This window comes from Anolis carolinensis, unplaced genomic scaffold (assembly GCF_035594765.1).
Source record: "Anolis carolinensis isolate JA03-04 unplaced genomic scaffold, rAnoCar3.1.pri scaffold_14, whole genome shotgun sequence".
Lineage (NCBI taxonomy): Eukaryota > Metazoa > Chordata > Lepidosauria > Squamata > Dactyloidae > Anolis > Anolis carolinensis.
This window is the reverse complement of record NW_026943825.1, coordinates 13,803,396-13,826,116: the sequence shown is the minus strand read 5'-3', so window position 1 is coordinate 13,826,116 and position 22,721 is coordinate 13,803,396. Positions and strand designations below refer to the sequence as shown.

Here is a 22,721-nt window from a genome sequence, read left to right as displayed (position 1 = left end):
AGGGTGTATTTTCCCTAAACTTTTTGGCAATGCCAACTGGAAAGTCACTTCATTGATAACACCCTGTATTCTAAATGGTCCAATATATTTAGGGCCCAATTTTTTCGAAGGTAGCCCCAGTTTGATGTTTTGGGTACTTAACCACACTAAATCTCCTTTCTCCAATTTATCACCTTCCACCCTCTTCCTATCTGCGAACACTTTATACTTTTTATGTGCTTCCTTTAAGGATGCAGTCACTTGACTCCAGCATTCCATCATTTGTGTTTTCCATTTCCCCCCTTCCGTTCCCTCATTCTCTGCCCATCTTGGCAGCTGGGGCAGAGGCTGTATTTCATACCCGTAAACTACTTCAAAGGGGGTTTTGTTTGTTGCTGAATGTATAGTCGAATTAAAAGCTAGTTCTGCAAAAGCCAACCACCGAGACCAGTCATTTTGTCTCATGTTAGAGTACATTCGAAGGAACTGCCCAATTGTCTGCTGAGTACGTTCTACCGCCCCATTTGTCATGGGGTGAAAAGCAGAACTTAAACTCCTTTCTGCTCCTAGCATTTCCAAGAATTTTTCCCAAAATTTCGCTGTGAATTGTACTCCTCTGTCACTGACTACTCTACTGGGACATCCATGCAGTTTGTAAATGTGGTTTATGTACAATTCAGCTAGTTTCTCGGCTGATGGTAGTTTCGGCAGTGCTATAAAGTGGGCCTGTTTAGAAAACAGGTCTAATACCGTCCAAATATAACGATGTCCTTTGCTAACTGGTAGTTCCCCCACAAAGTCCATAGCTACACATTCCCAAGGTCTGGTAGGCTCTGCTACTGTTTGTAATAATCCCATTGGTTTCCCTCCTCTCGATTTATTTCTGGCACAATCATCACATTGAACCACATGGTTCTTTATGTCCTTCCTCATCCCTGGCCACCAGCAATGTTTTGCTATTGCTTTTGTTGTTTTTGTAATTCCTGTATGACCAGCGCTCTGGTTGTTGTGAAAACGATGCAAAATCTTGATCCTTAATGTTGCTGGGATATACAGTTTCTTGTTCACAAACCAAAATCCTCCCTTTTGCTCCCCCTGTTCTGCATTGGATGTGATCCACTGGTCTCCTTCATAAGACTGTTTCAGTTCGTTTCCCCAATTATCTTCCCCGCCGAGTTCAACCATAGCAGTGTTCTCTTTTTGGGTTTGTGCTCTGGTCCTGACAGCTAAGCCCCATTGTTTATCAGAGAATATTGTTCCCTCTTTTGCTGCGGTTATTCCTTCGTGTTGAGGCATGCGTGAAAGGGCATCTGCCAAGACATTCTGCTTCCCTTGAAAAAACTTTAATTGGAAATCGAACCTGCTGAAGTATTGTGCCCATCTAATCTGTTTGGGGGACAATTTTCGAGGAGACTTTAGATACTGGAGGTTCTTATGGTCAGACCAAATTTCAAATGGGATTCCGCTTCCTTCGAGAAAGTGCCGCCAGCATTCTAAGGCTTTTAGTATGGCTAGTGCCTCTTTTTCCCATATCGGCCAACATTTTTCAGCTTCGCTGAACTTCCGGGACAAATATCCACAGGGTTTTAAGTTCCCATTTTGATCCTTTTGCAATAGTACTGCCCCATACGCACAGTCTGATGCATCGCAATGGATTATGAACGGGCTCCTGATATCGGGGTGTTTTAGAATGGGTCCCTCTGTGAAGCATTCTTTTAGGGTTTCAAATGCCTTTTGGCATTCTGGCGTCCAACTTAGTTTGGCGCCCGGAGCTTTTACTTTTGCTGTCTCTCCTTTCCCTTTTGTTTTTAAAAGTTCAGTAAGGGGTGCAGTTATTTGCGCGAAGCCTTTTATGAAGGATCTGTAAAAATTTGCAAAACCCAGAAACGATTGCAATTGCCTCCTTGTTTGTGGCACTCCCCATTCTTTTACATCTGATACTTTAGCTGGATCCATAGCTAACCCTTCTGGAGATATCCGATACCCCAGAAAGTCAATTTGAGTTTTATTAAATTCACATTTGGACAGTTTTGCGTACAGCTTTGCTTCTCTTAGTTTCTGCAACACTTCCCGGACCAATTTTACGTGCTTTTCCTTATCTTCAGATACAATCAAGATATCATCAAGGAATATGAATACCCCTCTGTACAATAACGGGTGTAGTATTTCATTTATAAGCTGCATAAAGCAGCCGCCTCCATTTTTTAAACCGAAAGGCAAAATTTTATATTCAAAATGGCCGAATGCGCAGGAAAATGCAGTTTTCCAAGTATCCTCCGGTTTGATCCGTAATTTATGATATGCTTCAATTAAATCAAGTTTAGTAAATATGCTCCCTTTCTTCAATACGGTGATTAAATCCTTTACTAAGGGCATAGGGTATTTATTGTCCTTAGTAATTGCATTTAAATTTCGATAATCAATGCACAATCTTAGGGAGTTGTCTTTCTTTCTCCTGAATAACACTGGGGCCCCGAGAGGGGAATTGGATGGCTTAATGAAGCCTCGCGCCAGGTTTTTATCAATGTATTTCCTCAATTCCTCCTTTTCCTGCACAGACATGGGATACACTTTTGGCTTTGGTAAGTTTGCTCCTGGGGTTATTTCAATTTCTACTTCTACATTCCTTTTGGGGGGTAATTTACTTGCCTCTTTCTGATTGAACACATCCACAAAGTCTCTGTATTCAGGTGGCAACAGCTGTGGGTCTATTTCACCTTCTTCATCTCCCTCGTCCTCCTCTTCTGCAATCTTGCTTATCTCCCATTGTGTCTGCTGTTCTTTAAATGCTAGACTCTTTCCTCTCCAATCTACTTCAGGATTTGCTTGCTCAAGCCATGGTATCCCTAATATTACATGGTATGTGGCAATAGGGGCTATCACAAAGGATATTCTTCCTTCCCATTTGCCTATCTTACATGGGACCTCCCGTATTTCCTTGGTAGATACTTCCCCAGTTGCAACTGAGCCGTCTAGCTGAGAAAACGCAATTGGGGAGTCAAGCGCCATCTGCTGGCATTTCAACGCTCCTGCTAATTCCGGAGTTATAATATTCCTGGAACAACCACAATCCACAAATGCCTTGCAGGTGGCCCGATTCTCCAGCCCCGAGAGGCAAATTGGCACTACTATCATGCGTTTGTCCCGACTCACCAATTTTTCTGAGGGTTCTGGGGCTCGCACCTCCTCCTCCGCACGCCTCCCGGATGCAGGTTTGGGCTTTGAGGGTTTTGGCGGCTCCCCCTTCCGGGCCCAGCATTCTGCCGCTCGATGGCCCGTCTTCCCACACACAAAGCATCCCAGTTTAGGTTTGTTGTCATCTCCTCTGGAGGGAATCCCCGGCCTCCCTCCGGGTCTTTCCTGCTTCCTCGTCTCTCCTCGACCTCTCGCCACCGGTCTTTGCTGGCCGCCGCTGCTCCTGAAGCGCTTTACTTGGGCCAGGGTGGATTCAACGCGCCCCGCTAGTTGAATCCATCCCTGTAGCGTTTCGGGGTCGTCTCTGTGCGCTGCCCAGCTGAAAATCTCGGGGCGTAGTCCCTCTTTAAATAATTCCACTTTGGTCACTTCAGACCACTCCGGGACCCTTTCCGCGAGGTGGAGGAATTCCTCTGCGTACTCGGGCACCGTTTTGTCCCTCTGTTTTATTCCTTTCAGCTGGTCTCGAGCCCTCAATTGCTCTAGCCGGTCTCTGAACCGGTTTTCCAGTGCGGCGAGGAAGCGGGGCACCGACCTCAGGCATGGGTCGCGTCTGGCATGTAATTGCACATACCAGCTGGCCGCTCCTCGCTTTAGTGTGTTGCCGATGGCTCGAACCCTGCTTGCTTCGGAGGGAAATGTGTGTGCGTTGTCTTCCATGTATCCTCTGATGCTAATTAGAAAAAAGTTCAGTTCATCTGATTCCCCTCCGTATTCTAGCTTGAGATCTTCCCTTCTTGGCATCCATTCAGCGGCCCGTGGGTGTTGTCTGGGAGGCATGGGGAAGGGTTGCATCGGGTTTCCTTGGATGGCCCCTTGGAATACGCCGCGCCCCACTCCGGTGGTCATTCCGCGCGGCTCCCGAAATCCTGCCGCCGCTGTCGGCCCTTCACCCCATCCGCATATTGGCCTCGTTGTAGCCCCCGCATCTCGCCTTTCCTCGTCGTATGGCACATCCTCCTCCTCTTCCTGGATCTCCTGCTGCTCTCCGCATTCATCTGCTAATCCACTGGACCCGATCCCTGGCCCCAGTGGTCTTTCTACTCCGATTCCCATTCGGAGGGTTGGGAGTTCTGTTGGGGTTGGCGGCCTCAGACTTCCCAGAGTTTGCTGGCGCTCCACTTCGCGCGCCATTCTGTCCCGGAACTCAAGCTCTTGCCAATATTCCTCGTCCCTTGCCACCGCGGGACTCTGCGTTGAAGCTCGCTGTCCCCTCTGGCTCCAATCATCTCCTTTGCTTGGCTCTCTCTCGGTGTGCTCTTTTTGGAGATTCTCTTCCAATATTGGCACTATTCTCCCCACGGTATCCGACAGCCTGGATAAATGAGTTTCCAGGATGGATAGCCGCAGGGCCACGGTCTCCGGCATGCTTCCTCCAGATCCCCAACTGGTTTCTGCCGCCGCCGGAGCGCCTCTTCCCCCTCTGGGAATCCTCTGGGTCACGCCGTCCGGCTTGGGGTACCCCGTAGAGGAAGCTATGGCTTGCAATGTCTCTCCTGCCAACGGCCGGGCTCCCAGCGGAGGCCCCTTTGTTCCGTCATGGCTTTGATCTCCTTCCCTGCTCATTTTCACTTCACTGCAAAATTGCAGGAGGGTGAGAACTGGATTCTTGACTTAATTGTCCTGCTCACTCCAAAGGATCAGTCTGAACGCAGATCAAAGATAGCTGCTCTCAAACACAGTCTTTATTGAAGAATACATGACTTTGGAAAAGTCAAGAATGACTTAATGTTTACATACAACTATTTTTATAACTTTTGATGCTACGTAACACCACACGTAAATATCATCATCAAGCCCCACCTCCAATATCACATTACTACCATTTTCACACATTTTCACACACTAAACCAATTATAATTGTTTACACTTTCGGTTCCCAGTTCCCAGGCGTATTCTATCTTCTTCTGCCAGGTGCTTGTTTATGTTATGACTCCCAGTTGCAGGGCTGAATTACCAAAGCCCTGTAACTGGGTTCCATGACAGAGATGAGCACCAACCCCAAGAATCGGTCACGACTGGACTTAACGTCAGGGGAAAACCTTTACCTTTTTTTATATATGGCTTGCAAATATTGTAGGGGAAATGCACACACACATACAGAGGGATTTGCAAATGTTTCAGGGGGAAATGCATATGTGAAATTAGTATCTATAATTATAGATCTATATCTAGCTCTGCATTGTTTATATAAGCATTGAATGTTTGCCTGTTACTATGTTGGAAGCCGGCCTGAGTCCCCATGGGGAGATAGGGTGGGATCCAAATGAAGTTTTTATTATTATTATTGTTATTATTATTAGGTTATTGTTGATACCATATTGTTTTTGTTGCCCCTACTTTTTCCACTTATAGAGCTAGTTTGTTTTTCTTTGTAATATGGTTAAATTTTCAAAAACATTTAACCTACTGTTGCCTCGATTAATGAAATGAAATTTTATTGGTGTCTATTTTTATTTTGAAATTTACCCATAGCTGCTGCATTTCCCACCCTCGGCTTATACTCGAGTCATTAAGTTATCCCAGTTTTTTGTCGTAAAATTAGGTACCTCGGCTTATATTCGGGTCGGCTTATACTCGAGTATATATGGTAATTATTAGAAGTGTATTTTAATTTACCGGTGCAGTCTCCCTTCTTTCCCCACCTGTTGGTGCCCACTGACCCCTGTCCGTTTTCCTCCCCAGCTGTCAAATTTGGCCGGATGTCCAAGAAGCAACGGGACAGCCTCCATGCCGAAGTTCAGAAGCAACTGCAGCAACAGCAACAAGGAGGAGAGGCTTCCTCCTACTCCTTGGGGGTGGCCAATGGTCAACTCAAGCTGGCCCCTTCGCCAGACCTCTTGGAGGCCTCCTCCTGCTCCGCGGCCCTCCTCAATGGCCAGGCCCGCCTCGGCCAGTCGCCGGATGAGGCCTACTCCAACGGACTCACCAAAGCTCAGGGTCTCCTGGGGGAAGACCTCCGGACCCCCTTCGCCAAGGGATACAGCCCCGAACGCATCAAGATGGAGGGCAGGGGGAGCGCCTACTACGCCCTGGAGGCCCAGACGTCGCCCGAGGTCTTGAACCCGGAGGTCACTGGGATGAAGCAGATGGTGGGGAATGACGTTGGGGACGGAAACCTCGACTTCTACACCACCCCAAACTTCACCAGCTTGTTGGAGTCGCCCAATTCGTCCCTGATGGAGATTGGTGAGTAGGGGTGGTGGAGGAGCACGTTTTGAAGGGGCAGTAGTTATAGAGGGGCCATCTCACCAACTAGGACAGCATGATGGAATGGGAAAGAGAAATTTCCATATGTCTCTGATGTTATTGTGAAAGGATGGTGAAGACAAAGGAGTTCTTTTGCCATCACCTGTTGACCTCCAAGGCTGGGAAGCACCTCTGTACTTATCCACACTCCAGTCCAAGGTGAAGTAGCAAAGCAGTTTATTGAACAATACACAGTTCAGAAAAATAGTATAAAAACACAGTCTAAGTGTCAGAAATAGTCCACAGAATTGAAAGTATAGTAATAGCATCAAGAACCAGGAATAAATCCAAAACATGAGATTCAGGAACAATCCTTAAAACATGGAACATGAGCAACAGGAAACATAGAACTAGAAATCTCTTAGCAGGCATGAGATGTATCCTCAAACACCAACGTTGACCAGATTGGCGAAAAAGCCTTCTGGTCTTGTTAATATATAAACAGAAAATCATGCCTTCTCACCCGAGAAACTGATAAGGACCTTTTGGCTAACAAGCCTCTGACCTTCGCAAACTGTTGAGCTACCCTGTGTTGACGAAAGGTAAATCTCCTATCTAACTGCTCATTAGACTGTGCACCTGGAATCTCCTCCTCTGAGCTCATCTCTGCTTCTGACCTTGCTTCCCTAGCGAACTGCCCTTCTAGAATGTGGCCTTCAGACAGAGACCGTTCAGTTTCAGGGCTTAAACTCTCTTGCTGACTTTGCTGCTGGTCTGCAGGCCCAGAATCCCCACTGACATCAGGTGCAGGCACGATCAAAGGCTGAACTACAACATCACCATCCTAACCAGCACTTGCAAATGTACTTCTTCAAAATAATTTGCTCTTATTCATCACTACCATATTTAAAAGTTACATTACAATCATAGAGTTGGAAGAGACCACATGGGCCATCCAGTCCAACCCCCTGTCATGCTGGATAAGCACAATCAAAGCACCCATGACAGATGGCCATCCAGCCTCTGTTTAAAAGGAGCCTCCACCAGACTCCGGGGCAGTGGGTTGCACAGTTGAACAGCCCTTCTGGTGGTCAGGAAAGTCTTCCTAATCTTTAGATAGAATCTCCTTTCCTGTCCTTTTATTTATTTATTTATTTACAGAATTTATATTCTGCCTTTCTCACCCCAAAGGGGATTCAGAGCGGATCACAGAACACGTATACGGCAAACATTGAAAGCCGTTATACACAGAACAGGACAGACAACAGATGGAGTCATATAGGCATTTCCCATCTTCGGCGTTCTGGAGGTTGTACTCGATTCCGGCCACAAGGGGGTGCTGTTGCTCCATCCTCCATGTCGAAGAGCCCTGTCCATAGACTTCCTCCTTTTTTTGATCGCCTGCATTTTCCTGGTATTTCCTTTATGGTGCCATTAAAATAGCTCCCCACTTAAGCGGTACCTATTTATCTACTCATAGCTGTTTCTGAACTGCTAGGTGGGCAATGAGTTGGCCTGAAGGTCGAGTGCTCACCCTGACCCGGGCTTCGAACTGCCAACCTTTTGATTGGTAATATTTATTGCGGCTGGCGGTTAACCTGCTGTGCTAACCCGTTTGAACCCATTACTCCAAGTCCTAGTCTCCAGGAAAACAGAAAGGAAGCCTGCTCCCTCTTTCTTATATTTCAGATATTTAATCACAGCGATCATGTCGTCTCTTAACCTTTTCTTCTGCCGACTAAACAGGACTAGCTCTTTAAGCCGCTTCTCATAGAAATTCATAGTCTCCAGGACTTTGATTCTGGACACCTTCCAGCTTAGAGTCAATATCTCTCTTAAATTGTGAGGTTCAGAATTGGACCCAGGTTATTCCAAGTGAGACCTGACCAAAGTAGAAGAGAGCAGGACTATGGCTTCCCGTGATCTAGACACTACTCCTATGGATGCAGCCCAAAATCCTTCACTGTTGATTGTAGTATCTTAGAAGTAGCTTGTTACAACATTCATTACAGTTGGCCCCCTCCATATTTCCAGGTGCGATTTTTGTGGATTATCCATGAGTTTAATCAAAGCATTCCTTTGTGACCTTATGGTCAATTTCAACCAAAAGTCATGCTGGCGGATCTAGAAATTTCAAGACTGAGAGGACACTTCTTCGAAATCTCTAGATTAGCTTCCACCAGAGATCGATCAAGCTAGAGAACCCAAGTGGACGTTGACCATAGTATCCAATTTTTGTAGTAAATGTCCGAGTTTTGGTGCTGACCCGTTGGCTCTTCTCCTTCCACAGAGCAGCTCACGCAAAACGTCCTCAAATCCTATCGGGAGACCTGTCAGCTACGTTTGGAGGAACTCCATCTCCGGAGATGGGAGACCTTCACTAGAGAAGAAGTTGGGAGCTACCAGAAAAAGGTGAGAATGTGTCCACACCAGAGCTTTGTGTGCCTCCAAGAGGTCTATTCCTCCTTATGGTCATCTATGGGTTCTCCATGTTGTCGGAAGCAAGGTAGAAGCCTTCACAAGATGGAGCTTTCTTTGTGGTGGCACCGTATCATCAAACTACATTTCCACATCACTGTTAAACAATAGGGCTGTGGAGAAAGTCGTATGTACTTTGAGTGTCGTTTGTATTTGGATGTTCTGTACCTTTGAAGCATTTTCGAAACACAAGTATGTAGACCAAGGAGAGGGAACAACCTCTGAATGGTGCAGAACGAGAGGTGGATGAGCTATGGATGGTACACACCAAAAAGTGAACAGTCTATAGGTGGTGTAAACTAAGGGTTGGACAACATTTCATTAATCGAGGCATCAGTAGGTTAAATGTTTTTGAATATTTACCGTATTTCAAAGAAAAACAATAAACTAGCTCTATAAGTGGAAATGTAGGGACAACAGAAACAATATGGTATCAACAATAACCTAACAACAACAACAACAACAACAACAACAATAAAAACTTCATTTGGATCCCACCCTATCTCCCCATGGGGACTCAGGCCGGCTTCGAACATAGTAACAGGCAAACATTCAATGCTTATATAAACAATGCAGAGCTAGATATAGATCTATAATGACAGATATTAATTTCACATATGCATTTCCCCCGAAACATTTGCAAATCCCCTCTGTGTGTGTGTGTGTGTGCGTGCACGCTTTCCCCCCTGTAATATTTGCAAGCCCTATATATAGATAGGTAAGAATATATTCATATCTATCCAGACATCTCTCTTTATATAGATATTTGCAGAGACTTGCAAACATATGAGGGTAAATTCATATATAAAAATAATGTATATCTATGGCTACAGATACACAGGTACATGTATAAAGGATTTGCAAAGACCTGCAAACATGATGGAAAATCCATATATAAAATTAATGTAGATAGATAGATAGAGATATATAGGTACATAAGGATTGCAAACGCTTGCAATGGGTTAATGCCTGCCTATATATCTGTAGGAGAGTTTAACAAATATTTCAGGGGAAAATGCTTTCATAAGATTAATGAATATATATTTTTCTTCTTCCTGACTTGCAGGAGTGTTTCTCTTTTCAAAACATTCCCTTGATTAAGAGCGAGAGAGGCTTTGCAAAAGAAAACACACTGATAAGGGAGGAGAAGAGAGAAATAGATCACATATTGCAAGCAAGAGCCTGCAGGTTTTGCAAAAGAAAACACACTGATAAGGGAGGAGAAGAGAGAAATAGATCACATATTGCAAGCAAGAGCCTGCAGGTTTTGCAAAAGAAAACACACTGATAAGGGAGGAGAAGAGAGAAATAGATCACATATTGCAAGCAAGAGCCTGCAGGTTTTGCAAAAGAAAACACACTGATAAGGGAGGAGAAGAGAGAAATAGATCACATATTGCAAGCAAGAGCCTCCAGGCTTTGCAAAAGAAAACACACTGATAAGGGAGGAAAAGAGAGAAATAGATCACATACTGCAAGCAAGAGCCTGCAGGCTTTGCAAAAGAAAACACACTGATAAGGGAGGAGAAGAGAGAAATAGATCACATATTGCAAGCAAGAGCCTGCAAGCTTTGCAAAAGAAAACACACTGATAAGGGAGGAGAAGAGAGAAATAGATCACATATTGCAAGCAATAGCCTGCAAGCTTTGCAAAAGAAAACACACTGATAAGGGAGGAGAAGAGAGAAATAGATCACATATTGCAAGCAATAGCCTGCAGGCTCTGTTGCCAGCCTTGACCCGATTATAAGCCGAGGGAGGCTTTTTCAGCTCATAAATAAGGGCTCAAAAACTCGGTTTATCTTCGAGTATATACGGTAATTCAACCAGGGAATTCAGCCATAGCAGTCAACCAACACGAACACAGAAATGCTGGATCACTCTTACAGCCACCATGTTAGACGACACAGAGAAGCCACTGAAATCGACAAGCATGTGGATAATTTCAACAGAACGGAGGAAACTACGAAAATGAACTAACTGTTCTTTAGTTTCATAACAAACACAAAAGCTTTATCACTTTGCTCCCCAAATTTGGTGACGCTCCAAAGGCAAGGAAGCTCCGTCGCCAATTGGACTACCGATATATATGCACAACGTTGGTCTTTTCACCCTCTGCTGATGCAGGTTTAACAGTTTAAATTGATGGATCTTCAAAGCGTGGTGAGTTTTCACCTATAAATAAAATTAAGCAGACTTGGCGGGGGAAGGAAGGGGATTCAATTGGATTCGGAGCCACCTGCCAAAAACCCATTAAGTAATGAGAAAGGCTGGTGTTTTGCGTCTGAAATTGCTGAGCGGTGACTCAGGCATTAATTCATACCGCCGGCTGGGAGAACATGGGAATGAATTGCTTTGGAGGAAAACGATCCCAATCCCAACTCGATGAGTTGGAAAAGTTGAGAGTCTCTTATCTGGATTTCCAAAATTATCCCCATAAATGGATGGGAGAGTGATAGGCAGTCAGTAGATGGCATATCTTCTGTATCTCAAAAATTGGAGCTCATGGAATTGACAGATCAAAAATACCCAGAAATAGATCTAACATATGAGTGTTGGTCAGTGTTATCTACATAATATGTGGATAAGGTGTTTCTGGAACATCGATGTTTAGATATGAGCCCCATCTCCAAGATATCTCATAAGGAACGTGTATCCAAAGATGGTCATCCTTCCACATTTACAAATTTGATTATTCATGGATTTGGTTGGAGACAGGGGATGGTGAACATACTCTCTATGAAGAAGGTCCTGGTTGGAGACCAGGGATGGAGAACATGCTCTCCATGAAGACAGTCCTGGTTGGAGACCAGGGATGGAGAACATGCTCTCCATGAAGACAGTCCTGGTTGGAGACCAGGGATGGAGAACATGCTCTCCATGAAGACAGTCCTGGTTGGAGACCAGGGATGGAGAACATGCTCTCCATGAAGACAGTCCTGGTTGGAGACCAGGGATGGAGAACATGCTCTCCATGAACAGTCATGGTTGGAGACCAGGGATCCCTATGCCCCCATTGAAAGTCATGCTGGAGAACCTCAAGATGCCTACAAAGAACATCTCACTGGAACCTCTAGATCAGTGGTTCCCGAGCTTTTGGGCCTCCAAGTGTTTTGGACTTCAACTTCCAGAAGTCCCAGCCAGCTTACCAGCAGTTAAGAACTGTGGGAGCTGAAGTCCAAAACACCTGGAGGCCTAGAGGTTGAGATCCACTGCTCTAGATCCTCCAGTGCTATTCTGTATAGCAGAAGTTGCACTGGAGGACCTAGAAATTCCTAGTGAGGGATGGAGGATTGGTTGTAGTATAACCATTAATCAGGATTGACATTTTCCCCCTGACCAGACTATGGAGGAGATGTGGGAGCGCTGCGCCTGCCGCGTCACGGAAGCCATCCAGTACGTGGTGGAGTTTGCCAAGCGCATGGCCGGCTTCATGGATCTGTGCCAAAATGACCAGATTGTGCTGCTCAAAGCAGGTAAGGCGTTGGAGAATTAGGTCAGCTTTGCTAGGACAGTTTCAGGGATCTTGTCCAACCACAACCCCTAACATCCGATAGATCAGCAGTTCCCAAACCTTTTCAGTCGAGGAAACCTTCAGAAGATTTTTCTCCACATGGAACCCTAAACCTGTCCCTGATTTTTCTCATAGAACCCTAAGCCTGTCCCTGATTTTCCCACAGAACCCTACATCATACATCTGTCCCTGATTTTCCGGTAGGACTCTCTGTCCCTGATTTTTTTCTTGGAACCCTAAACCTATCCCTGATTTTCCTACAGAACCCTAAGTCTGTCCCTGATTTTCTTACAGAACCCTAAGGTTATCCCTGATTTTCCATTACGGAACCCTAAAACTATCCCTAATTTTCTCTTACGGAACCCTAAGACTATCCCAGATTTTCCCACAGAACCCTAAGCCTATCCCTGATCTTCCTACAGAACCCTAAGCCTATCTCTGATTTTCCCACGGAACCCTAAGTCTGTCCCTGATTTTCCTACAGAACCCTAAGCCTCTCCCTAATTTTCTATTACGGAACCCTAAAACTATCAGTAATTTTCTCTTACGGTACCCTAAGACTATCCCGGATTTCCCCACAGAACCTTAAGCCTATCCCTGATTTTCCCATGGAACCCTAAGTCTGTCCCTGATTTCCCTACGGAACCCTAAAACTATCCCTAATTTTCTCTTACGGAACTCTAAGACTATCTCGGATTTTCCCCTCACGGAACCCTAAGACTATCCCTAATTTTCACACCAACTGTGAAACTGCACAAACTGGAGCATCCCTTGAAAACTATAGTAACACCAATTCTGTAGGGTTTCCTCACAGGTGGTTTGACCCTTCTTCCATCTCATTACCAGCTACAATGTATAAGCATGCAGTGCCATCTTGATCCTTTTCCTCAGGCAGCAGAAATCCTAGCAAAAAGAAGATGGAGATGACTTCCCTTGAAGCATCCTCAGATTAATGTGTTTCTTTTCTCCCGTTCTACAGGTGCCATGGAAGTGGTTCTGGTGAGGATGTGCCGTGCCTTCAATTCTGAGAACCGGACCGTCTTCTTTGAAGGGAAATATGCCGGACCGGAGCTCTTCAAATCCCTCGGTACGAGAGTTGACAGTCTGGGCAGATCCAAGCTATTTGTCACTTGAGGCCATAGACAAAGGAGCAGATCAGTACCCACCATTCCACTCATGGTGGTTGTGTTGGGGCTGAAAGAGTGTGCCTTGCCCACGGTCATCCAGTGGTTTTGCATGGCTGTCCAGGGATCTGAAGCCTGGTTTCTTGAAGCACAATGGTTTCAAGTTGGTTCCAGGTTACAGCAAGATTTCTTCAGAGGGAGATTGCCACAATTGCTTTCTTCTAAGGCTAAGAGAGTATGACTTACCCAAGTCTACCCAAGGGGAACAGGGATGGAAAACATACTCTCCATGAAGACAGTCCTGGTTCGAGACCAGGGATGGAGAACATGCTCTCCATGAAGACAGTTCTGGTTGGAGACCAGGGATGGAGAACATGCTCTCCATGAAGAAAGTCTTGGTTGGAGACCAGGGATGGAGAACATGCTCTCCATGAAGACAGTTCTGGTTGGAGACCAGGGATGGAGAACATGCTCTCCATGAAGACAGTCCTGGTTGGAGACCAGGAATTGAGAACATGCTCTTCATGAAGAAAATCCTGATTTAAGACCTGAATGAGTCTCCATGGATGGGCAAGGGATTAAATATACCATCTTCTAGAATCTTAGTCCAAGTCTTTAGTTCCTACACCCTAATTCTTCTCTCCCATTACTGGTTATCTTTTGTTTTGTTAATTTGGAGGACTCATTTTGGGTCTGTTGTTTTCTTCTCCTCCCCAGGATGCAACGAACTCATCAACTCCATCTTTGACTTTGCCCACAGTCTGTGTTCCCTTCACTTCTCCGAGAATGAAATCGCCCTCTTCACGGCATTAGTACTTATTAATTCAAGTAAGGGATACCTTTATGGTGGAGCTGGATGGGGACGGTGGTCAGGAATGATTGTGGCCCCAGATTCGAATTAAATATGTGCATATTTTTTATTTATATGGGTGGTTTGCAAAGCCAATTCTTCAACTCCAGAAGACATTATGGAGAGTATATTGAAGTTCTTATTCCAAAGACATAACAACAGGAAGTGGTCCAAAAGTTTGACTCCCTTTTTGTCCTCTCTCACAGATCGTCCCTGGTTGCAGGAGAAAAGCAAAGTGGAACGGCTGCAGAACAACTTGGAACTGGCCTTCAAGCACATGTTACGGAAAAACCACCGAGAAGGCATCTTGGCTAAGGTGGGGCAAGCCGTGGGCAGGAAAAGGAAGGGAAGATCAATTCTGAAATACAATATGACCCCCATATCCACAGGACCACTACCCCTGGTTTCATTTACCCACATATGGCAAAATATGTCCCATCAAGGTTTTCCAGGTGATTCTACAGTAGGCTTCTGCCGGAGGTTGACCACAGAATTGAGCTGGAAGATGTAGAACACTTTGCTCAGAAGAGGGTCCCCAGTTTGAGACCAGGGGTGGATAACATGCTCTCCATGAAGAAAGTCCTGGTTTTAGGCCACGGATGGAGAGCATGCTTTCCATGAAGAAGGGCCTGTTTGGAGACCAGGGATGGAGAACATACTCTCCATGAAGAAAGTCCGGGTTGGAGACCAGGGATGGAGAACATGCTCTCCATGAAGAAAGGCCTGGTTTTAGGCCAGGGATGGAGAACATACTCTCCATGAAGAAAGTCCTGGTTTTAGGCCAGGGATGGAGAACATACTCTCCATGAAGAAAGTCCTGGTTTTAGGCCAGGGATGGAGAACATATTCTCCATGAAGAAAGTCCTGGTTTTAGGCCAGGGATGGAGAACATACTCTCCATGAAGAAAGTCCTGGTTTTACGCCAGGAATGGAGAACATACTCTCCATGAAGAAAGTCCTGGTTTGAGACCAGGGATGGAGAACATACTCTCCATAAAGAAAGTCCTGGTTTGAGACCAGGGATGGAGAACATACTCTCCATGAAGAAAGTCGTGGTTGGAGACCATGGGTGGAGAACATGCTTTCCATGAAGAAAGTCCTGGTTTGAGACCATGGATAGAGAATATGCTCTCCATGAAGAAAGTCCTGGTTTGAGACCAGGGATGGAGAACATACTCTCCATGAAGAAAGTCCTTGGTTTGTGACCAAAAGTATGTTCTCTATCCCTGGTCTCAGACCAGGTCATTCATCATGGAAAACATATTCTACATCCCTATCAAAAGCCAGGTCCTTCTCCATGGAAAGTATGTTCTCCGTCCTTGCTCTTACACCAGGATGCTCTTTGGGCAAAGTATGTTCTGCATCCATAGTCTCAAACTTTGTGAAACGCATGTTCCTAAAGAGGGTCCTCATTTGATACCTGGGATGAAGAACATGCTTTGCCTAGAGAGGTTTCTGTAATTCCCACCCCTAATTATATAGAAATTATATACAACCAAAACACTTGCTCTCTTTCCTTCTTTCCCGACAGCTGCCTCCAAAAGGAAAACTCCGGAGCCTCTGCTACCAGCACATGGAGAAGCTACGTTCCTTTCGTCAGATGTTTCCCATCATTGTCCATGCTGTTTTTCCACCATTGTACAAAGAGCTCTTCAGCTCAGACTGTGATCCACTGCCAGGAACAGCTGGGGAATAATCCCCCTGAAAATAAAGGACACCTAGATGAGGTGAGGAAGACGGCATGCCTTTCATGCCTTTTTCCAGGGCCCACCCTGGAGTGGGAAGGCTGGAGAACATCAAGGCTGGTGACTATCAAAGTTGGAGAACATCAAAGTTGAAGAACATGAAGGTTGGAAAATATCAAAGTTGGAGAAAATCAAGGCTGGAAAACATCAAGGTTAGAGGACATCAAGGCTGGAGAACATCAAAGTTAGAGAACATCAATGCTGGAGAACATCAAGGTTGGAGAAGATCAAGGCTGAAGAACATCAAAGAGAGCATCAAAGTTAGATAACATCAAGGTTGGAGAACATCAAAGTTGGAGAGCATCAAGGTTGGAGAACATCAAAGTTAGATAACATCAAGGTTGGAGAAGAAAGTTGAAGAGCATCAAGGTTGGAGAGCATCAAAGTTGGAGAGCATCAAGGTTGGAGAACATCAAGGCTGGAGAACATCTAGACCAAACGCAATGAATCTCAACCTTAAGGATCAGATAAGCAGAGCAAGGATGCCTGGGGGGGGGATTTATATATACAGTAGAGTCTCACTTATCCAACATAAACAGGCCGGCAGAATGTTGGATAAGCGAATATGTTGGATAATAAGGAGGGATTAAGGAAAAGCCTATTAAACATCAAATTAGGTTATGATTTTACAAATTAAGCACCAAAACTTCATGTTATACAACAAATTTGACAGAAAAAGTAGTTCAATACGCAGTAATGTTATGTTGTAATTACTGTATTTACGAATTTAGCACCAAAATATCACGATGTATTGAAAACATTGACGACAAAAATGGCTTGGATTATCCAGAAGCTTGGATTAGTGAGACTCTACTGTATTTCTTTGATAAGCAGCCATAAAACATGGCATATGGTGCTCTCCTTCTCTGGCACCATTGAGTCGACAAGTTAAGTGACCATGTTCGATGTGCTCCAGGCTTTCCCTCTGAGATTCGCCGTCATTATAGCATAAAAGTATTAATGTACAGGAAGTTCTTGCGAAGATTTTGGTCCCGTCAGTGAGCAGTGTTTGCTACCTGCAGTTCGAAACCACGACCGGTCGGGTTGAAAATGGAAAAAATACCTCATTTTTTTTTGCTAATGGAGACGAGACTCAGCTCGAGGCTGGGTTTTTGTGTTTATGTTTCCTCGAAGCAAAGTTTTCAAGAAATAATATATATATATTGTGGACAAATGTGGTTCTATAAGATAGATCTCTATTTTCCAGTGTTTGTTTACTTCTGTGTCTGATAACAAAAGAGTTGCTATCTGTCTGTCCTCCTTTTCTTTTCCCTTCCTCTGATATTTTTGTACTAGATTCCAAAAACCAGCAACAGAAGCCCAAATCCCAATCCTGCAGCTGCTTTGCGTTGTGTAAGAAGAGGTTCATCTACACTGTATAATTAATGTAGTTTGACACCACTTTGGCTTGGATCAGTGCGAGTTGTAGTTTCAAACTACAAATCCCACATGTCAAACTCAGTGTAGACGCACCCAAGAATGCAAACATTATGTATCCAAAACAATTACCGTATAATTATTCTTTGTGTGGGAATCTTTTCTCATGTTTTTCCTTTAATTAGACAAGACTCACGAGATTGGCCCATGTGGAATGGTTATAATTCGCAAACACATGTTCATTGATATCATATGCAGGAACATTTGTATATCATCCGCAGAAAAGTTAATGTCATTCTGTTTATATGAATCCTAATTGCCTAACCTTTTCTGCCAGCAGTGGAAGCATCAGTCCAACTTCTATAAGGGAAAGGAAAGGTCAAGGAGAAAAGCTATAGTTTGAGAGACGAGTGGAAGGACAACGTAGCTTGACAAAATAGGACAGCGGGAGAGCCAGGTATCCCAAGCGAAATGGGACTAACTGAAGAGATTGTCCAAATCGATATGTTACTCTATTGTTTTTCCACGAAGCCACTCTTATGTTCCTGCCTCCGCCCAGAGAGCGAGGACATCGATATACGCACTGACAACTTGCATCAATCTTATACCAGGATGATGGGAGTTGTAGCTGGAGATGAGAACTGTTTGGCAATATATTGCATATATCTTGGAGAACATCAAGGTTGGAGAACATCAAAGTTGGGGAACATCAAGGTTGAAGAACATCAAAGTTGGAGAACAAGGTTGGGGAACATCAAGTTTGAAGAACATCAAGTTTGAAGAACATCAAGGTTGAAGAACATCAAAGTTGGAGAACATCAAAGTTGGGGAACATGAAGGTTGGAGAACATCAAGGTTGGGGATCAGGTGTAAAGCTCCTAGGCAGCGCAAACACTGGGAACCAACACGGAGGCCAATAAACAATCTAATATCTTTATTAAAGCAATAAAAGTTTCAAACAGGAACAAGCAGAATAGATAGTCAAGCAGTTGACCTTTTAGGAAAGATCAAAGTTAGTCCAAAAAATGAAAGTCTTATGTCCAATATTAGAGTCCAAAGTCCAAAATCCAATAACCGAAACACACTCAAACTTAATGGAAGTTTGAATGGGGAAAGAAGCATAATTCCTCAGGAAAACATTTGAAGTAATAGTCCAGAGCAAAGTTTCAACGCAAGGCTAAGGCTGTTCGTGATGGATCTGAAACACAGTCCAAACTTGACAAGGGACTACTCGAGAATAAGCGCGCCAGCAGGCCGCTTGGAAGCTCAGGATCAAGAGACGATGTATTCTTCCATCAGAAGTTCAGTTGACACTGCAACAGAGATTCTCTGAGCAGAACTTTTATTGATGTCCAAGAGCTCCCCCAAGCAGGTGCTTGACTCCCCAAATCTTCCCAAGAGAAACGAGCTGCTAACAACGAGGCGCCAGATGCCTGCCTCCCCAATTCTTCCCAAGAGAACTGGCTTAGCCACAATCGCCTCGCTCTGCTAATCTCACACTTCTCTTTAAACTTTGTCTTTGAGAGCGATTTGTTTTGAAAGTAGCCCTTCTATCAAACTCCAAACTCTCCGGAGATCCGGGAAGAGCCGGCAACATCTCAAGGGCATTCCTAATTGGTTCTGGCACGGCAATGTCAAAAGGAGACATCTGGAAAGGGATTGAATTTTGCTGCGGTGGGAAAAAACCCAAATCCTCTTCAGTTTGATCAGCGATGGCTGCGGGATGAGGGGCCAAAGGTGCCTGAGACATCACATCAAGGTTGAAGAACATCAAAATTGGAGAATATCAAGGTTGGAGAACATCAAAGTTGGGGAACATCAAGGTTGAAGAACATCAAGGTTGGATAATATCAAGGTTGAAGAACATCAAAGTTGGGGAACATCACGGTTGAAGAACATCAAGGTTGAAGAATATCAAGGTTGAAGAACATCAAGATTGTGGAACATCAAGTCTGAAGAACATCAAAGTTGGGGAACATCAAGGTTGAAGAACATCAAGGTTGGGGAACATCAACATTTGAGAATATCAAGGTTGGGGAACATCAAGGTTGAGGAACATCAAGGTTGGAGAGCATCAAGGTTGGAGAACATCAAGACCAAACACAATGAATCTCACCCTTAAGGATCAGACATATTGGTTTCAGTATTGAACATTCAATCATCATCAATGGACATCTTGGATTTCCAAATAGTGCTTGGCTTCGTTCTGTTACAGCAGACCTCAACTTGGGTTGTATCCACAATTCCATTTGATGCCACCAACTGCCATGGCTCAGTGCTATGGAATTGTGTGAGTTGTAGTTTTACAAGGAACCAAAGTACAACTCCCACAACTCAACAGAATTGGGCTAGAGCAGATATAAGTCTACAACGTAAATGCATCCTAAGTTGAAGAAGTGCACAGATTGATGCTTCATGTTTTTTCTGGTGCTAATGGTAGGAACATTCTGGGGGCGGAGCTTGAATCTCATAGATTAGGGTGGAGCTTGAATCTCGTAAAGAAGGGGTGGAGCTTGGCTCTCATAGATTGGGGCGGAGCTTGAATCTTATCGATTAGGAGCTGAGCTCAAATATCGCAGATTGGGGCGGAGCTTAAATCTCGTAGATTGCAGCTGATCTTAAATCTCGTAGATTGTGATGGAGCTTGAATCTCGTAGATTGCGGCTGATCGTAAATCTCGTAGATTGGGAAGGAGTTTAGTCTCCTAAATTGGAGTGGATCTCGAATCTTGTAGTTTGGGGAGGAGCTTGAATCTCATAAATAAGGGGCGGAGCTTTAGTCTTGTTTATTAGGGCGGAGCTTGAATGTTGTAGATTGCGGCGGAGCTTAATCTCGTAAATTGGGGCGGATCTCAGATCTTGTAGCTTGGGGAGGAGCTTGAATCTCGTCAATAAGAGGAGGAGCTTGGATCTCATCAATAAGAGGAGGAGCTTAAATCTCGTAAATAAGAGACGGAGCTTGAATCTCGTAAACAAGGGGTGGAGCTTGAATCTCGTAAACAAGGGGCGGAGCTTGAATCTCGTAAACAAGGGGTGGCGCTTGAATCTCGTAAAAAGGGGCGGAGCTTGAATCTCGTAAATAAGGGGTGGAGCTTGAATCTCATAGCTTGGGGAGGGGCTTAATCTCGTAAATACAGGGCGGAGCTTTAATCTTGTACACTGTGGGTGGAACTTGAATATTGTAAATTGGGCGGAGCTTCAATCCTGTCGATTTGGGGGCGGGGCTAAATAAAAATCCCGAAATTATGGGTGGAGCCAGGCAGGAAAATTGACACTTCTTTGTTTTCTTTGGTTAGCATTTCTTCACCAATTGGAGCACTCAAATATTTTAAGAATATTTAAGACAGTTGACGTTGTGTTTGCCTGAAACAGCCAATCTAATCATTGATAAGTTTGCATTGGACACGTCGGATCTCTAACTCCTCAGACTTGCTTTATGTTGTATGTCACATTTGTTTTTCGCTGATCCACAGGGCCAGATCATGTTGGACTGCAGTTCCCATCATCCTGAGTCAAGAGCTCCCGTGATGCTGAGAATTGCAGCCCAATACTATCTGGAACTCCCATTTGAGAAGAAAGCAATCCCAGTTCCTTCGTCCTCTTTGTTTGTTTGTCTTCTTTATTGTTTGAATCTGTTTGAATTATTTAAATAGGTGGGGTTTGTTTTTTTTCCCGGTCGTGTAAATACCTGTTTTGAAATGTTTAATTTTGGGGGGGCAAAAATAAGACCTTTAGAGAAGTTATTCTTAAGAGAGAAATGTTTTAGGTTACTTTTTAATTTAATTAAAATGACGATACGTATCAGGACAACGAGCTGCTTTAGTCTCCTTTTTGGGTTGTTCAGGGCGGGGCTAGTGAAGGGGGCGGGGCCTCCTTCCAAGAGCCCGAGACAGGGCTGAGCCTCTATACCTCTCCTGAGAGGCCTTTTAGGACTAAAGGGCGGGGCTAGGGAAGGGGGCGGGGCCTCCTTCCAAGAGCCCGAGACAAGGCTGAGCCTCTATACCTCTCCTGAGAGGCCTTTTAGGACTAAAGGGTGGGGCTAGGGAAGGGGGCGGGGCCTCCTTCCAAGAGCCCGAGACAGGGTTGAGCCTCTATACCTTTCCTGAGAGGCCTTTTAGGACTAAAGGGTGGGGCTAGGGAAGGGGGCGGGGCCTCCTTCCAAGAGCCCGAGACAGGGCTGAGCCTCTATACCTTTCCTGAGAGGCCTTTTAGGACTAAAGGGCGGGGCTAGGGAAGGGGGCGGGGCCTCCTTCCAAGAGCCCGAGACAGGGCTGAGCCTCTATACCTTTCCTGAGAGGCCTTTTAGGACTAAAGGGTGGGGCTAGGGAAGGGGGCGGGGCCTCCTTCCAAGAGCCCGAGACAGGGCTGAGCCTCTATACCTTTCCTGAGAGGCCTTTTAGGACTAAAGGGCGGGGCTAGGGAAGGGGGCGGGGCCTCCTTCCAAGAGCCCGAGACAGGGCTGAGCCTCTATACCTTTCCTGAGAGGCCTTTTAGGACTAAAGGGTGGGGCTAGGGAAGGGGGCGGGGCCTCCTTCCAAGAGCCCGAGACAGGGCTGAGCCTCTATACCTTTCCTGAGAGGCCTTTTAGGACTAAAGGGTGGGGCTAGGGAAGGGGGCGGGGCCTCCTTCCAAGAGCCCGAGACAGGGCTGAGCCTCTATACCTTTCCTGAGAGGCCTTTTAGGACTAAAGGGCGGGGCTAGGGAAGGGGGCGGGGCCTCCTTCCAAGAGCCCGAGACAGGGCTGAGCCTCTATACCTCTCCTGAGAGGCCTTTTAGGACTAAAGGGCGGGGCTAGGGAAGGGGGCGGGGCCTCCTTCCAAGAGCCCGAGACAAGGCTGAGCCTCTATACCTCTCCTGAGAGGCCTTTTAGGACTAAAGGGCGGGGCTAGGGAAGGGGGCGGGGCCTCCTTCCAAGAGCCCGAGACAGGGTTGAGCCTCTATACCTTTCCTGAGAGGCCTTTTAGGACTAAAGGGTGGGGCTAGGGAAGGGGGCGGGGCCTCCTTCCAAGAGCCCGAGACAGGGCTGAGCCTCTATACCTTTCCTGAGAGGCCTTTTAGGACTAAAGGGTGGGGCTAGGGAAGGGGGCGGGGCCTCCTTCCAAGAGCCCGAGACAGGGTTGAGCCTCTATACCTTTCCTGAGAGGCCTTTTAGGACTAAAGGGTGGGGCTAGGGAAGGGGGCGGGGCCTCCTTCCAAGAGCCCGAGACAGGGCTGAGCCTCTATACCTTTCCTGAGAGGCCTTTTAGGACTAAAGGGTGGGGCTAGGGAAGG

The 22,721-nt window shown here is 45.5% G+C and overlaps 1 protein-coding gene across 1 annotated transcript in view; it reads left to right on the top strand.

The window, feature by feature from the left end:
• The window catches only part of rorc (RAR related orphan receptor C), a 94,694-nt gene extending 73,434 nt beyond the window's left edge, over nucleotides 1–21,260 (top strand). The window contains exons 5-11 of the mRNA XM_062964854.1: nucleotides 5,860–6,363; nucleotides 8,654–8,775; nucleotides 12,185–12,317; nucleotides 13,335–13,442; nucleotides 14,197–14,307; nucleotides 14,536–14,645; nucleotides 15,861–21,260. Coding sequence (XP_062820924.1) covers nucleotides 5,860–6,363; nucleotides 8,654–8,775; nucleotides 12,185–12,317; nucleotides 13,335–13,442; nucleotides 14,197–14,307; nucleotides 14,536–14,645; nucleotides 15,861–16,025 — 1,253 coding nt within the window. The 3' untranslated portion in view covers nucleotides 16,026–21,260. The remainder of the gene's footprint in view (nucleotides 1–5,859; nucleotides 6,364–8,653; nucleotides 8,776–12,184; nucleotides 12,318–13,334; nucleotides 13,443–14,196; nucleotides 14,308–14,535; nucleotides 14,646–15,860) is intronic.
• The last annotated feature ends 1,461 nt before the right edge of the window (nucleotides 21,261–22,721 follow it).